Source organism: Poeciliopsis prolifica, unplaced genomic scaffold (genome assembly GCF_027474105.1).
Source record: "Poeciliopsis prolifica strain line A6 unplaced genomic scaffold, Auburn_PproV2 SCAFFOLD190, whole genome shotgun sequence".
In the NCBI taxonomy this organism is placed as follows: domain Eukaryota; kingdom Metazoa; phylum Chordata; class Actinopteri; order Cyprinodontiformes; family Poeciliidae; genus Poeciliopsis; species Poeciliopsis prolifica.
The window spans coordinates 50,001-67,068 of NW_026562565.1; the positions used below are offsets into that span (position 1 = coordinate 50,001).

General features: G+C 50.9%; 1 protein-coding gene across 1 annotated transcript in view; it reads right to left on the reverse strand.

Moving 5' to 3' along the window:
* Positions 1 to 17,068, reverse strand: part of LOC129356744 (zinc transporter 6-like) — a 64,973-nt gene that overhangs the window by 45,611 nt on the left and 2,294 nt on the right. The window contains 1 exon segment of the mRNA XM_055026299.1: positions 4,454 to 4,538. Coding sequence (XP_054882274.1) covers positions 4,454 to 4,538 — 85 coding nt within the window.

The following is a 17,068-nucleotide window of genomic DNA, read 5'->3' on the forward strand; positions in this document are numbered from 1 at the left end:
GTGTGTGTGTGTGTGTGTGTGTGTGTGTGTGTGTGTGTGTGTGTGTGTGTGCAGGTAACGCAGGTGGAACAGGAGCATCCTGAATCCGTCTCATCCATCCTGAGTATCGACAGCAGTGTCTCTTTCTCCCAGCTGTTCGATCCCCGGTTCTCCGCTTCCTGCGGGCGCGACACCCGACGCCGCCCCGCCAGCGTCTGTCTGTGTGTATTTCTGCAGTATTTGCAGCGTGCGGGGATCGGGTGGCATGCTGTTCTCTTCGTGGCAGCGTTTTTGCAGAGCGGCGCGGTCCCTGAGCGGGTCTCGGGTTGGTGGCCGAGCTTCAACACGACGTCTGGCTGCAGCAGGCTGCTGGTCTCAGACAGCAGCAGCGATAGCCACATGTTTACAGCTCAACACCCTCTGATGCACACAAACACACCAGACCACCAACACATTTCATATCTGTCGTGTTTTTCATCTCGGAGATAAAAATGTTGAGGGGAATTTCAGACACTGAAATTTGAAACCACGATAATTATTGATCAGCTGCTTTGGCTGCAGAATTAAACACTTCTGAAAAACTATCAGGAGACTGGGGGAAACACTGGAGCAAAACAGTTACAGCGCCCCCTAAAGGCAGGGAGAGTTCACATTCACGTTGTTTCTGTCTGATTAAATGTGACTGCAGTCAGACGCACCCAAAGCGACTTGCATGCTGCTACCCAGCAGTTGACAGCAGTAAAGATGGCCGCCGCAACAGTAAAGATGGCCGCCACAGCAGTAAAGATGGCTGCCACAGCAGTAAAGATGGCCGCCACAGCAGTAAAGATGGCCGCCACAGCAGTAAAGATGGCTGCCACAGCAGTAAAGATGGCTGCCACAGCAGTAAAGATGGCCGCCACAGCAGTAAAGATGGCCGCCACAGCAGTAAAGATGGCCGCCACAGCAGTAAAGATGGCCGCCACAGCAGTAAATTCTTATCATTTTCAGACGTTGGTTATGTCCAGATTTAACGTCTGGATTCTTCTGCTGCAGAATTATGACGTAAAAGTCGGACGAAATAAAATTTGTCAAAAAGATTTAAATAACATTTTCTGTTCACCTTCCAGTTCATGAATATGCTCTAATGTAAGACGAATTATTTATTCCCCAGTAAAACATGAAATACTAGGAAAATAGGTGTGAAAACTTTCTGCACGACTAAAGAAGGAACCGGAGAACCAGGGACGTCTGGGATTCTGAACCCGTTGGTTCTGATGTTCTGGTGTTTATGTTCTCATCGACGTGACGGATCTTTTCTTCAGATCACAGAAGGTAAAAAGCTGCTGCCTCCGTCAGACTGAGTCGACCAGAACAGCAGCAACGTTTCCCTGCTGAGAGGCAGAGAGATCGGTCCAGACCCGCAGTGAGACGACGGCGCACACAGACCTCTCACACACACACACACACACACACACACACACACACACACACACACACACACACACACACACATCTAGATGTGAGGCTGTCAATCTGTGTTTACTGTGTGTGGACAGGTTTCTGTGCCGGTTAACGTCTCAAAGAGGACGATTCTGTCAGAGCCGATATGTCAGACGGCTGCGTCTGTCTGCTGGTCACTGTACAGTGGATCAGTGTGGGTCTGTGTGACTCGCTGTGGGTCTGTGTGACTCGCTGTGGGTCTGTGTGACTCGCTGTGGGTCTGTGTGACTCGCTGTGACTCGCTGTGGGTCTGTGTGACTCGCTGTAGGTCTGTGTGACTCGCTGTGGGTCTGTGTGACTCGCTGTGACTCGCTGTGGGTCTGTGTGACTCGCTGTAGGTCTGTGTGACTCGCTGTGGGTCTGTGTGACTCGCTGTGGGTCTGTGTGACTCGCTGTGGGTCTGTGTGACTCGCTGTGGGTCTGTGTGACTCGCTGTAGGTCTGTGTGACTCGCTGTGGGTCTGTGTGACTCGCTGTAGGTCTGTGTGACTCGCTGTGGGTCTGTGTGACTCGCTGTGACTCGCTGTGGGTCTGTGTGACTCGCTGTAGGTCTGTGTGACTCGCTGTGGGTCTGTGTGACTCGCTGTGGGTCTGTGTGACTCGCTGTGGGTCTGTGTGACTCGCTGTGGGGCTGTGTGACTCGCTGTAGGTCTGTGTGACTCGCTGTGACTCGCTGTGGGTCTGTGTGACTCGCTGTAGGTCTGTGTGACTCGCTGTGGGTCTGTGTGACTCGCTGTGGGTCTGTGTGACTCGCTGTAGGTCTGTGTGACTCGCTGTGGGTCTGTGTGACTCGCTGTGACTTGCTGTGGGTCTGTGTGACTCGCTGTAGGTCTGTGTGACTCGCTGTGACTCGCTGTGGGTCTGTGTGACTCGCTGTGACTCGCTGTGACTCGCTGTGACTTGCTGTGGGTCTGTGTGACTCGCTGTGGGTCTGTGTGACTCGCTGTGACTCGCTGTGGGTCTGTGTGACTCGCTGTAGGTCTGTGTGACTCGCTGTAGGTCTGTGTGACTCGCTGTGACTCGCTGTAGGTCTGTGTGACTCGCTGTAGGTCTGTGTGACTCGCTGTGACTCGCTGTGGGTCTGTGTGACTCGCTGTGACTCGCTGTGGGTCTGTGTGACTCGCTGTAGGTCTGTGTGACTCGCTGTAGGTCTGTGTGACTCGCTGTGACTCGCTGTGGGTCTGTGTGACTCGCTGTAGGTCTGTGTGACTCGCTGTGGGTCTGTGTGACTCGCTGTGGGTCTGTGTGACTCGCTGTGGGTCTGTGTGACTCGCTGTGGGTCTGTGTGACTCGCTGTAGGTCTGTGTGACTCGCTGTGGGTCTGTGTGACTCGCTGTAGGTCTGTGTGACTCGCTGTGGGTCTGTGTGACTCGCTGTGACTCGCTGTGGGTCTGTGTGACTCGCTGTAGGTCTGTGTGACTCGCTGTGGGTCTGTGTGACTCGCTGTGACTCGCTGTGGGTCTGTGTGACTCGCTGTAGGTCTGTGTGACTCGCTGTGGGTCTGTGTGACTCGCTGTGGGTCTGTGTGACTCGCTGTGGGTCTGTGTGACTCGCTGTGGGTCTGTGTGACTCGCTGTGGGTCTGTGTGACTCGCTGTAGGTCTGTGTGACTCGCTGTGACTCGCTGTGGGTCTGTGTGACTCGCTGTAGGTCTGTGTGACTCGCTGTGGGTCTGTGTGACTCGCTGTGGGTCTGTGTGACTCGCTGTAGGTCTGTGTGACTCGCTGTGGGTCTGTGTGACTCGCTGTGACTTGCTGTGGGTCTGTGTGACTCGCTGTAGGTCTGTGTGACTCGCTGTGACTCGCTGTGGGTCTGTGTGACTCGCTGTGACTCGCTGTGACTCGCTGTGACTTGCTGTGGGTCTGTGTGACTCGCTGTGGGTCTGTGTGACTCGCTGTGACTCGCTGTGGGTCTGTGTGACTCGCTGTGGGTCTGTGTGACTCGCTGTAGGTCTGTGTGACTCGCTGTGGGTCTGTGTGACTCGCTGTGGGTCTGTGTGACTCGCTGTGGGTCTGTGTGACTCGCTGTAGGTCTGTGTGACTCGCTGTGACTCGCTGTGGGTCTGTGTGACTCGCTGTAGGTCTGTGTGACTCGCTGTGGGTCTGTGTGACTCGCTGTGGGTCTATGTGACTTGCTGTGGGTCTGTGTGACTCGCTGTAGGTCTGTGTGACTCGCTGTGACTCGCTGTGGGTCTGTGTGACTCGCTGTAGGTCTGTGTGACTCGCTGTGGGTCTGTGTGACTCGCTGTGGGTCTGTGTGACTCGCTGTGGGTCTGTGTGACTCGCTGTAGGTCTGTGTGACTCGCTGTGGGTCTGTGTGACTCGCTGTAGGTCTGTGTGACTCGCTGTGGGTCTGTGTGACTCGCTGTGACTTGCTGTGGGTCTGTGTGACTCGCTGTGGGTCTGTGTGACTCGCTGTGGGTCTGTGTGACTCGCTGTGGGTCTGTGTGACTCGCTGTAGGTCTGTGTGACTCGCTGTGACTCGCTGTGGGTCTGTGTGACTCGCTGTAGGTCTGTGTGACTCGCTGTGGGTCTTTGTGACTCGCTGTGGGTCTGTGTGACTCGCTGTAGGTCTGTGTGACTCGCTGTGACTCGCTGTGGGTCTGTGTGACTCGCTGTGGGTCTGTGTGACTCGCTGTGGGTCTGTGTTACTCGCTGTGACTTGCTGTGGGTCTGTGTGACTCGCTGTGGGTCTGTGTGACTCGCTGTAGGTCTGTGTGACTCGCTGTGGGTCTGTGTGACTCGCTGTAGGTCTGTGTGACTCGCTGTGACTCGCTGTGGGTCTGTGTGACTCGCTGTGACTTGCTGTGGGTCTGTGTGACTCGCTGTGGGTCTGTGTGACTCGCTGTGACTCGCTGTGGGTCTGTGTGACTCGCTGTGACTCGCTGTGACTTGCTGTGGGTCTGTGTGACTCGCTGTGGGTCTGTGTGACTCGCTGTGACTCGCTGTGACTCGCTGTGGGTCTGTGTGACTCGCTGTGACTCGCTGTGCTCACCCATGCTGTTGGTGGAGCTGCACCACATCAGCAGACAGCCGGTGCACAGCAGGTTGAGCGCTCCGAACAGCAGGATCCTCCACGACTGAAAATGGCAGAAAACAAAGAGAAGAAATGAGAAACTTGAGCAGCAAAAAGCTTCATCCTGTTGGACCCGGAAAGACAATTTATTTTTATTTTACTGCCTCTTGGCTTTATTTTGAAAATCTAATACCAGTCACCAGTTGCTATGTTGATTCCTGTTCATCCAGTGGAGCCCACAGCATCACTGTTTTATTAAAACTCAAAGTTTAACAGGACTCCTGCTGCATATATTGAGATTAAAATATCAGCTTTTCAAAACCAAAAAGTATTTTACATCTTTTTGCAGAAAGTAAATGTAAAGAATTTGGTCCAAACAGCTTCTGTGCTTTTCAACAGTTTGGTTAAAAATCTGTTTTAAAATGTTTTTCTACTGGATTCAGTTTGATGTGATCGCCGTAAACAACGTGACAATAAAAACAATCACATGTTTTGAGCCTCATGCTGATTTCCAGCCCGGTCTGCGTTTGGACCTCCATGGAGAACAGAGTATTTAAGGGTTCTGGTCCAGATGGAGGCAAAGGCAGCAGAATAAGTCCGTTTTAGGACGGACTGAACCGTCCTGGGAAATCCCAGCTCAGACTGGAATAAGCCAATAATCCAGCTTCACTATCTTTACCTTCACTTTATGCAAGGAGCAGAAAAACGCCGCTCCTCCTCTTCTTCTCATTACTGATTCTCCATTTCAGAACCAAAGATTTTGTTTTTTATGACCAGGAGAAAAAAGTTTTATTTTCCAGTCAGATTCAAACATCAAATCCTTAAAATGAGTATTAATTTATGCTTTTAGCAGGACAGATGGTGATTATCATGCAGCATTCAGATCCATCGTTTGGATGGATCGGATCAGAACCGCTGCATCAGACCTGCAGCGGTTCTGATCAGAGCTGCAGGTCCGGTCCGGTCCAGTCGGTCTCTCTCAGCAGGTCTAGGAGAATCCTGACTGAAGGAGAGGCGAGTAAGTGACTGAACATGTTCCTGCTGCTGCAGCAGCATGAGCTGCAGCAGCATGAGCTGCAGCAGCAGGAGCTGCAGCAGCAGGAGCTGCAGCAGCAGTCAGGGGAAAGTCACACTGGAAAAGTCTCAGCACAGAAAAACATGCATCTGCAGGTTCTATCAGTTTACTCCGCACTCATCAGATCACTAAACCTGCAGCTGTCAGCAGCTGTAAGACCCGGAAATCTGGGATCTGGAATGAAAACGCAGCCATGAAGCGACTCGGCGGTTTATTGAACAACTCGGCGTTCCAGCTGGATCCGTTTAAACCTGAAATCTGCTCAACCTGCAGGGCAGCGTGACAGGAAAACTGTTTCCATCCACAGGGATTCAGGGATAGTTCCTCTAGTAACCGATCAATAAAACTGGACTAGTTGGCTTTATGCAGAAGGTGAAGCTAAAACTGCAACCAGAGGAATTCTGGACAGAACAGACTTTAAGGACAAAGAAGGTTTTATCTTAAATGTTATAATTTTGTTCATTATGGCTCTGATTGTGCTGTTTGAGTAAACGGACCGTTTCTTCAGTCTGTGGACTCTGGAGCGTATATCTGAGCACTAACTGCTTCTGACTGACTTCCTGGTTTAATTTTCCTTTTTAACAGATTTTTATCTCACTTTCATCCTGATTTTGGTCTCATTCAATCTGTTTCTTCCTGGTTTTATTTTTTCTTTTACTCTGATTCTCCTGATTTTATCCACATTGTCTCTGCTTTTGCTGCAGTTTTGTCCTCATTTAACCTCAGGTTTCTCCAGGAGAGGGCGCCATGGTAAACCTACACAATCTCAGCAATCCACAGATAAACATGTCTTTAGGTCCCAGTTAGCAGCCTAAAGGTTACAGTTCATGATGGGACGATCGGACAAAGATGAAAATATAACTTAAGAAGAAACTTTTTCTTTCTGAAAGAACATGGCAGCTTCATATTCCAGGCTGCAAAGCCGAATCTGAACTGAAGGCGCCGGTTCAGTTCAGACGTTTGGAGAAAGAAAAACTCCTCCTACTGAGTCTGAATGTACCGTGGAATAATGAAACAAAAAATAAAAATCAGTATATTGCAATGGCCTAGTCAACGTTCAGAGCTCAGTATTCAGCAGGAAACCTGGATGAAGTGAATAGCGAAGGCTTGAAAATTGATTCATGTCACAAAAACATTTTGTCAAAGGTTTCAAAATAAACCTAAAAGTGGCAGACAGCAGAACCTTCTGCCGTCCAGCTGAAACCCGACCCGGGTTCTGGGAGTCGGCGTTGGTTTCCAGCAGCTGGAGGTATTTTGGTTGGAAGAGAAGACAGCGGCATCGACCTCCGATCGCCTCCAGAGGCATGAAGGTCACCCACTTCCTGCTCTGGTTCTGGAGGCGAGCCGAGCCGGGCCGAGCCGAGCCGGGCCGGATCAGGTCGGCGGTGCTGCTGCTACATCTATCTGATCGGGACGGAAACTCTGAGTCCATTCAGCACTGTTCTGCTCTGTTTGTGAAATTCAGCAGAATTTTCAATGAAAACGCCGCAGCGAGTCGCCCTCTGTGTGTCAGACAGAAGAAATGGAGGAAGGGCACAGAGTGTGAGTGTGTGTCTCTCTGTGTGTGTGTGTGTGTGTGTGTGTGTGTGTGTGTGTGTGTGTGTGTGTGTGTGTGTGTGTGTGTGTGTGTGTGGTGTGTGTGTGTGTGTGTGTGTGTGTGTGTGTGTGTGTGTGTGTCCTGGCCTGTCACTTTGTGTTGGACTCATAAGACGCGGCGAGGCGAGCCGAGTGCTGTGAAATCTACAATTACTGTGGTGTGCCGTGTTATGACAGCAGCAGGCAGCGGCAGAACAGGAGACCTGCAGAGTGTGTGTGTGTGTGTGTGTGTGTGTGTGTGTGTGTGTGTGTGTGTGTGTGTGTGTGTGTGTGTGTGTGTGGTGTGTGTGTGTGTGTGTGTGTGTGTGTGCAAACACTGAGACGACTCTCAGCCCAAAACATTATCAGCCCGCTTTCACATCCACGCCGCCCCTGGGGGCCGCCGGGTCGCCGCGGCCCGGCGCGCTGCTGCCCCCCTCTGGCCACAGGAGGAACGGCGGCGCTAACGCCGGCCTCCTCCTGATGCGAGTGTTGCCGTGACGACTGGCGGCCTTGAACCGAAACCTGCAGAGGTCCGACCCGTTTCTCCAGGGAAGCCTCGTTCTCCTTAAATAGTTGGACTTGCGCAACGATCTGGTGCCGGAACAGGAGCAGAGGAGGTTCTGACCCGGAACCCGGGTTCCTGCTCGGGTTGGCAGCAGCAGCACAAAGCGGCTGACCTCTGACCCTGATTTTCTCTGGTCTATTTAAAAATCAGTGATTTTTGGTTTTCTTGGTTTTTATTTGTACTTCTAAAAGTTCCTCAGTTTCACAGAAAAGGTTTTCGCTGCTCTGGGTTATTTCTGAACTTTCTTCCTCTTCCTCCTGTGAAGAGCCCGGCTTCTCCAGACGCTTGTTGACAGGAAAGTTGTGATCGGTTCTGATCCGTGTTGGACTCGCTGTAATCCAATCCCAGGTAGGAAGACCTCCTTTAATCCACTCAAACTGGATTAATATACAATAACAGAGAGATAAACAGAAAGTCTGCCATCCTTTTATGCTCCACTTCTTTTCCTCTTCATTTACTGGGATCAGATTCTGGTAAACTGGGAGCAAAACGCGTCAGGATGAGCCGCATCCCTTCAATCCACTGTCACAACTTGTTTTTGATTTTTAATCTAAGAAATTAAAGCTACAAATGTGTCAAAAAGCCTTAAAATCCACTGAAATACAAACAATGACGTCAAACCTGAACAAACAGAAATACTGAACATCTGATGGTCGACTCACTACGACCGTTAAACTGGGAAACACAGCAAACTTTCAAGAAAATGTGAATTTGCTGCGTTTCATCCTATGGCAAAAATAAACAGAAAGCAGAACCATGGAACAGAACCATGGAGCAGAACCATGGAACAGAACCATGGATCGGAACCATGGAACAGAACCATGGAACAGAACCATGGAGCAGAACCATGGAGCAGAACCATGGAACAGAACCATGGAGCAGAACCATGGATCGGAACCATGGAACAGAACCATGGAACAGAACCATGGAGCAGAACCATGGAGCAGAACCATGAAGCAGAACCATGGAGCAGAACCATGGAACAGAACCATGGAGCAGAACCATGAAGCAGAACCATGGAACGGAACCATGAAGCAGAACCATGGAACAGAACCATGGAACAGAACCATGGAGCAGAACCATGGAACAGAACCATGGAACGGAACCATGGAGCAGAACCATGGATCGGAACCATGGAACAGAACCATGGAACAGAACCATGGAGCAGAACCATGGAGCAGAACCATGAAGCAGAACCATGGAGCAGAACCATGGAACAGAACCATGGAGCAGACCATGAAGCAGAACCATGGAACGGAACCATGAAGCAGAACCATGGAACAGAACCATGGAACAGAACCATGGAATGGAACCATGGAGCAGAACCATGAAGCAGAACCATGGAGCAGAACCATGGAGCAGAACCATGGAACAGAACCATGGAACAGAACCATGGAACGGAACCATGGAACAGAACCATGGAACGGAACCATGAAGCGGAACCATGGAACAGAACCATGGAATGGAACCATGGAACAGAACCATGGAACGGAACCATGAAGCGGAACCATGGAACAGAACCATGGAACAGAACCATGGAGCAGAACCATGGAATGGAACCATGGAACAAAACCATGGAACAGAACCATGGAATGGAACCATGGAGCAGAACCATGGAGCAGAACCATGGAATGGAACCATGGAACAGAACCATAAAGCAGAACCATGGAACAGAACCATGGAGCAGAACCATGGAACAGAACCATGGAGCAGAACCATGAAGCAGAACCATGGAGCAGAACCATGGAGCAGAACCATGGAATGGAACCATGGAACAGAACCATGGAGCGGAACCATGGAACGGAACCATGAAGCAGAACCATGGAATGGAACCATGGAACAGAACCATAAAGCAGAACCATGGAACAGAACCATGGAGCAGAACCATGGAACAGAACCATGGAGCAGAACCATGAAGCAGAACCATGGAGCAGAACCATGGAACAGAACCATGGAACAGAACCATGGAACGGAACCATGGAACAGAACCATGGAACAGAACCATGGAGCAGAACCATGAAGCAGAACAATGGAGCAGAACCATGGAACAGAACCATGGAACAGAACCATGGAGCAGAACCATGGAACAGAACCATGGAACAGAACCATGGAGCAGAACCATGGAACAGAACCATGGAGCAGAACCATGGAGCAGAACCATGGAGCGGAACCATGGAGCGGAACCATGGAAAGGAACCATGGAGCGGAACCATGGAACGGAACCATGGAGCGGAATCATGGATCGGAACCATGGAGCGGAACCATGGAACGGAACCATGGAGCGGAATCATGGATCGGAACCATGGAGCGGAACCATGGAACGGAACCATGGAGCGGAATCATGGATCGGAACTATGGAGCGGAACCATGGAGCAGAACCATGGAACAAAACCATGGAACGGAACCATGGAGCGGAACCATGGAACGGAACCATGGAACAGAACCATGGAACGGAACCATGAAGCAGAACCATGGAGCAGAACCATGGAGCAGAACTATGGAACAGAACCATGGAACAGAACCATGGAACAGAAGCATGGAGCAGAACCATGGAGCAGAACCATGGAGCGGAACCATGGAGCGGAACCATGGAGCGGAACCATGGAACGGTACCATGGAGCGGAACCATGGAGCGGAACCATGGAAAGGAACCATGGAGCGGAACCATGGAACGGAACCATGGAGCGGAACCATGGAGCAGAACCATGGAACAAAACCATGGAACGGAACCATGGAACGGAACCATGGAACGGAACCATGGATCGGAACCATGGAGCGGAACCATGGAGCGGAACCATGGATCGGAACCATGGAACGGAACCATGGAGCGGAACCATGGAGCAGAACCATGGAACAAAGCCATGGAGCAGAACCATGGAACGGAACCATGGAGCAGAACCATGGAACGGAACCATGGAGCAGAACCATGGAACAAAACATGGAACAGAACCATGGAGCAGAACCATGGAACGAAACCATGGAGCAGAACCATGGAACAGAACCATAGAGCAGAACCATGGAACGGAACCATGGAACAGAACCATGGAACGGAACCATGAAGCAGAACCATGGAGCAGAACCATGGAACAGAACCATGGAACAGAACCATGGAGCAGAAACATGGAGCAGAACCATGGAGCGGAACCATGGAGCGGAACCATGGAGCGGAACCATGGAGCGGAACCATGGAAAGGAACCATGGAGCGGAACCATGGAGCGGAACCATGGATCGGAACCATGGAGCGGAACCATGGAGCGGAACCATGGAACGGAACCATGGAACGGAACCATGGAGCGGAACCATGGAGCAGAACCATGGAACAAAACCATGGAACAGAACCATGGAACAGAACCATGGAGCAGAACCATGGAATGGAACCATGAAGCAGAACCATGGAACGGAACCATGGAACAGAACCATGGAACGGAACCATGAAGCAGAACCATGGAACAGAACCATGGAACAGAACCATGGAGCAGAACCATGGAACGGAACCATGGAACAGAACCATGGAGCGGAACCATGGAACGGAACCATGGAGCAGAACCATGGCGGAACCATGGAACAGAACCATGGAGCAGAACCATGGAACAGAACCATGGAACAGAACCATGGAACAGAACCATGGAACAGAACCATGAAGCAGAACCATGGAACGGAACATGAAGCAGAACCATGGAACAGAACCATGGAGCGGAACCATGGAACAGAACCATGGAGCAGAACCATGGAGCAGAACCATGGAGAAGAACCATGGAGCGGAACCATGGAGGGGAACCATGGAACGGAACCATGGAGCGGAACCATGGATCGGAACCATGGAACAGAACCATGGAACAGAACCATGGAGCAGAACCATGGAGCGGAACCATGGAGCGGAACCATGGAGCGGAACCATGGAGCAGAACCATGGAGCGGAACCATGGAACAGAACCATGGAGCGGAACCATGGAACGGAACCATGGAGCAGAACCATGGAACGGAACCATGGAGCAGAACCATGGAGCAGAACCATGAAGCAGAACCATGAAGCAGAACCATGGAGCAGAACCATGGAGCAGAACCATGGAACGGAACCATGAAGCAGAACCATGGAACGGAACCATGGAGCAGAACCATGAAGCAGAACCATGAAGCAGAACCATGGAGCAGAACCATGGAACGGAACCATGGAACAGAACCATGGAGCAGAACCATGGAGCAGAACCATGGAACAGAACCATGGAACAGAACCATGGAGCAGAACCATAGAATGGAACCATGGAACAGAACCATGGAGCAGAACCATGGATCGGAACCATGGAACAGAACCATGGAACAGAACCATGGAGCAGAACCATGGAGCAGAACCATGAAGCAGAACCATGGAGCAGACCATGGAACAGAACCATGGAGCAGAACCATGAAGCAGAACCATGGAACGGAACCATGAAGCAGAACCATGGAACAGAACCATGGAACAGAACCATGGAATGGAACCATGGAGCAGAACCATGAAGCAGAACCATGGAGCAGAACCATGGAGCAGAACCATGGAACAGAACCATGGAACAGAACCATGGAACGGAACCATGGAACAGAACCATGGAACGGAACCATGAAGCGGAACCATGGAACAGAACCATGGAATGGAACCATGGAACAGAACCATGGAACGGAACCATGAAGCGGAACCATGGAACAGAACCATGGAACAGAACCATGGAGCAGAACCATGGAATGGAACCATGGAACAAAACCATGGAACAGAACCATGGAATGGAACCATGGAGCAGAACCATGGAGCAGAACCATGGAATGGAACCATGGAACAGAACCATAAAGCAGAACCATGGAACAGAACCATGGAGCAGAACCATGGAACAGAACCATGGAGCAGAACCATGAAGCAGAACCATGGAGCAGAACCATGGAGCAGAACCATGGAATGGAACCATGGAACAGAACCATGGAGCGGAACCATGGAACGGAACCATGAAGCAGAACCATGGAATGGAACCATGGAACAGAACCATAAAGCAGAACCATGGAACAGAACCATGGAGCAGAACCATGGAACAGAACCATGGAGCAGAACCATGAAGCAGAACCATGGAGCAGAACCATGGAACAGAACCATGGAACAGAACCATGGAACGGAACCATGGAACAGAACCATGGAACAGAACCATGGAGCAGAACCATGAAGCAGAACAATGGAGCAGAACCATGGAACAGAACCATGGAACAGAACCATGGAGCAGAACCATGGAACAGAACCATGGAACAGAACCATGGAGCAGAACCATGGAACAGAACCATGGAGCAGAACCATGGAGCAGAACCATGGAGCGGAACCATGGAGCGGAACCATGGAAAGGAACCATGGAGCGGAACCATGGAACGGAACCATGGAGCGGAATCATGGATCGGAACCATGGAGCGGAACCATGGAACGGAACCATGGAGCGGAATCATGGATCGGAACCATGGAGCGGAACCATGGAACGGAACCATGGAGCGGAATCATGGATCGGAACTATGGAGCGGAACCATGGAGCAGAACCATGGAACAAAACCATGGAACGGAACCATGGAGCGGAACCATGGAACGGAACCATGGAACAGAACCATGGAACGGAACCATGAAGCAGAACCATGGAGCAGAACCATGGAGCAGAACTATGGAACAGAACCATGGAACAGAACCATGGAACAGAAGCATGGAGCAGAACCATGGAACAAAACCATGGAACGGAACCATGGAGCGGAACCATGGAACGGAACCATGGAACAGAACCATGGAGCGGAACCATGGAGCGGAACCATGGAGCGGAACCATGGAACGGTACCATGGAGCGGAACCATGGAGCGGAAACCATGGAAAGGAACCATGGAGCGGAACCATGGAACGGAACCATGGAGCGGAACCATGGAGCAGAACCATGGAACAAAAACATGGAACGGAACCATGGATCGGAACCATGGAGCGGAACCATGGAGCGGAACCATGGATCGGAACCATGGAACGGAACCATGGAGCGGAACCATGGAGCAGAAACCATGGAACAAAGCCATGGAGCAGAACCATGGAACGGAACCATGGAGCAGAACCATGGAACGGAACCATGGAGCAGAACCATGGAACAAAACCATGGAACAGAACCATGGAGCAGAACCATGGAACGAAACCATGGAGCAGAACCATGGAACAGAACCATAGAGCAGAACCATGGAACGGAACCATGGAACAGAACCATGGAACGGAACCATGAAGCAGAACCATGGAGCAGAACCATGGAACAGAACCATGGAACAGAACCATGGAGCAGAACCATGGAACAGAAGCATGGAGCAGAACCATGGAGCGGAACCATGGAGCGGAACCATGGAGCGGAACCATGGAGCGGAACCATGGAGCGGAACCATGGAAAGGAACCATGGAGCGGAACCATGGAGCGGAACCATGGATCGGAACCATGGAGCGGAATCATGGAGCGGAACCATGGAACGGAACCATGGAACGGAACCATGGAGCGGAACCATGGAGCAGAACCATGGAACAAAACCATGGAACAGAACCATGGAACAGAACCATGGAGCAGAACCATGGAATGGAAACCATGAAGCAGAACCATGGAACGGAACCATGGAACAGAACCATGGAACGGAACCATGAAGCAGAACCATGGAACAGAACCATGGAACAGAACCATGGAGCAGAACCATGGAACAGAAACCATGGAACAGAACCATGGAGCGGAACCATGGAACAGAACCATGGAGCGGAACCATGGAACGGAACCATGGAGCAGAACCATGGAGCGGAACCATGGAACAGAACCATGGAGCAGAACCATGGAACAGAACCATGGAACAGAACCATGGAACAGAACCATGGAACAGAACCATGAAGCAGAACCATGGAACGGAACCATGAAGCAGAACCATGGAACAGAACCATGGAGCAGAACCATGGAGCAGAACCATGGAGAAGAACCATGGAGCGGAACCATGGAGGGGAACCATGGAACGGAACCATGGAGCGGAACCATGGATCGGAACCATGGAACAGAACCATGGAACAGAACCATGGAGCAGAACCATGGAGCGGAACCATGGAGCGGAACCATGGAGCGGAACCATGGAGCAGAAACCATGGAGCGGAACCATGGAGCAGAACCATGGAGCGGAACCATGGAACGGAACCATGGAGCAGAACCATGGAACGGAACCATGGAGCAGAACCATGGAGCAGAACCATGAAGCAGAACCATGAAGCAGAACCATGGAGCAGAACCATGGAACGGAACCATGAAGCAGAACCATGGAACGGAACCATGGAGCAGAACCATGAAGCAGAACCTGAAGCAGAACCATGGAGCAGAACCATGGAGCAGAACCATGGAACGGACCATGGAACAGAACCATGGAGCAGAACCATGGAGCAGAACCATGGAGCAGAACCATGGAACAGAACCATGGAACGAACCATGGAGCAGAACCATGGAACAGAACCATGAACAGAACCATGAACAGAACCATGGAGCAGAACCATGGAACGGAACCATGAAGCAGAACCATGGAATGGAACCATGGAACAGAACCATGGAGCAGAACCATGGAACGGAACCATGAAGCAGAACCATGGAGCGGAACCATGGAACAGAACCATGGAGCAGAACCATGGAGCAGAACCATGGAACAGAACCATGGAACAGAACCATGGAGCAGAACAATGGAACAGAACCATGGAGCAGAACCATGGAGCAAACCATGGAGCAGAACCATGGAGCGGAACCATGGAGCGGAACCATGGAAAGGAACATGGAAAAGAACCATGGAGCGGAACCATGGAACGGAACCATGGAGCGGAACCATGGATCGAACCATGGAGCGGAACCATGGAACGGAACCATGGAACGGAACCATGGAGCAGAACCATGGAACAGAACCATGGAGCAGAACCATGGAACTGAACCATGGAGCGGAACCATGGAGCAGACCATGGAACAAAACCATGGAACAGAACCATGGAACAGAACCATGGAGCAGAACCATGGAACGAAACCATGGAGCAGAACCATGGAACAGAACCATAGAGCAAACCATGGAACAGACCATGGAACGGAACCATGAAGCAGAACCATGGAGCAGAACCATGGAGCAGAACCATGGAGCGGAACCATGGAGCAGAACCATGGAGCAGAACCATGGAGCAGAACCATGGAGCAGAACCATGGAGCGGAACCATGGAACGGAACCATGGAGCAGAACCATGGAACGGAACCATGGAGCAGAACCATGGAGCAGAACCATGAAGCAGACCTGAAGCAGAACCATGGAGCAGAACCATGGAGCAGAACCATGGAACGGAACCATGAAGCAGAACCATGGAACAGAACCATGGAACGGAACATGAAGCAGAACTATGGAACAGAACCATGGAATGGAACCATGGAACAGAACCATGGAGCAGAACCATGAAGCAGAACCATGGAACGGAACCATGGAGCGGAACCATGGAGCGGAACCATGGAGCAGAACCATGAAGCAGAACCATGGAGCAGAACCATGGAACGGAACCATGGAGCGGAACCAAGGAGCAGAACCATGGAACAGAACCATGGAACAGAACCATGAAGCAGAACCATGAAGCAGAACCATGGAGCAGAACCATGGAACAGAACCATGGAACAGAACCATAAAGCAGAACCATGGAGCAGAACCATGGAACAGAACCATGGAACAGAACCATGGAGCAGAACCATGAAGCAGAACCATGGAGCAGAAACCATGGAGAACCATGGAACAGAACCATGGAACAGAACCATGGAAACAGAACCATAAAGCAGAACCATGGAGCAGAACATGGAGCAGAACCATGGAGCAGAACCATGGAACAGAACCATGGAGCAGAACCATGGAACGTTTCCTCTTCAGATGGAAGATCAGATTTAGAAATCCTTCGTTTGGTGCCTCTGGTTAAGGCAGCAGAAAGAGGGAACATTTGTTTCCTCTGAATTTACTCTGCAGTTTTCATTCTCCCCTTCACTCTTTCACTGTTTAGCAGAAACAATCAGTGGAACTCACATCTCTGATCTGCTGCTCAGCAACAGAACCCGGAGAACCGAACGGCTCCTGGACTTCAGCTGCTGCATCCTGGCTGCACACAGCAGCATCCCAGATCCTTCCTCCCAGCAGCATCACTGCTGCAGCAATCTGCACCTCTTCATTTGATTTATTATCACTTCTATCAGAAATAAACTCATCCTGTGTATTTTTAAATGATCCTCTTTTACAATGTTTCTCATTATTGCTCGTGTTTATTTCTACTTTACAGACTTTTATTATTCTATGTTTTTAACCAAAACTTGCTGTGATCATACTTGATTG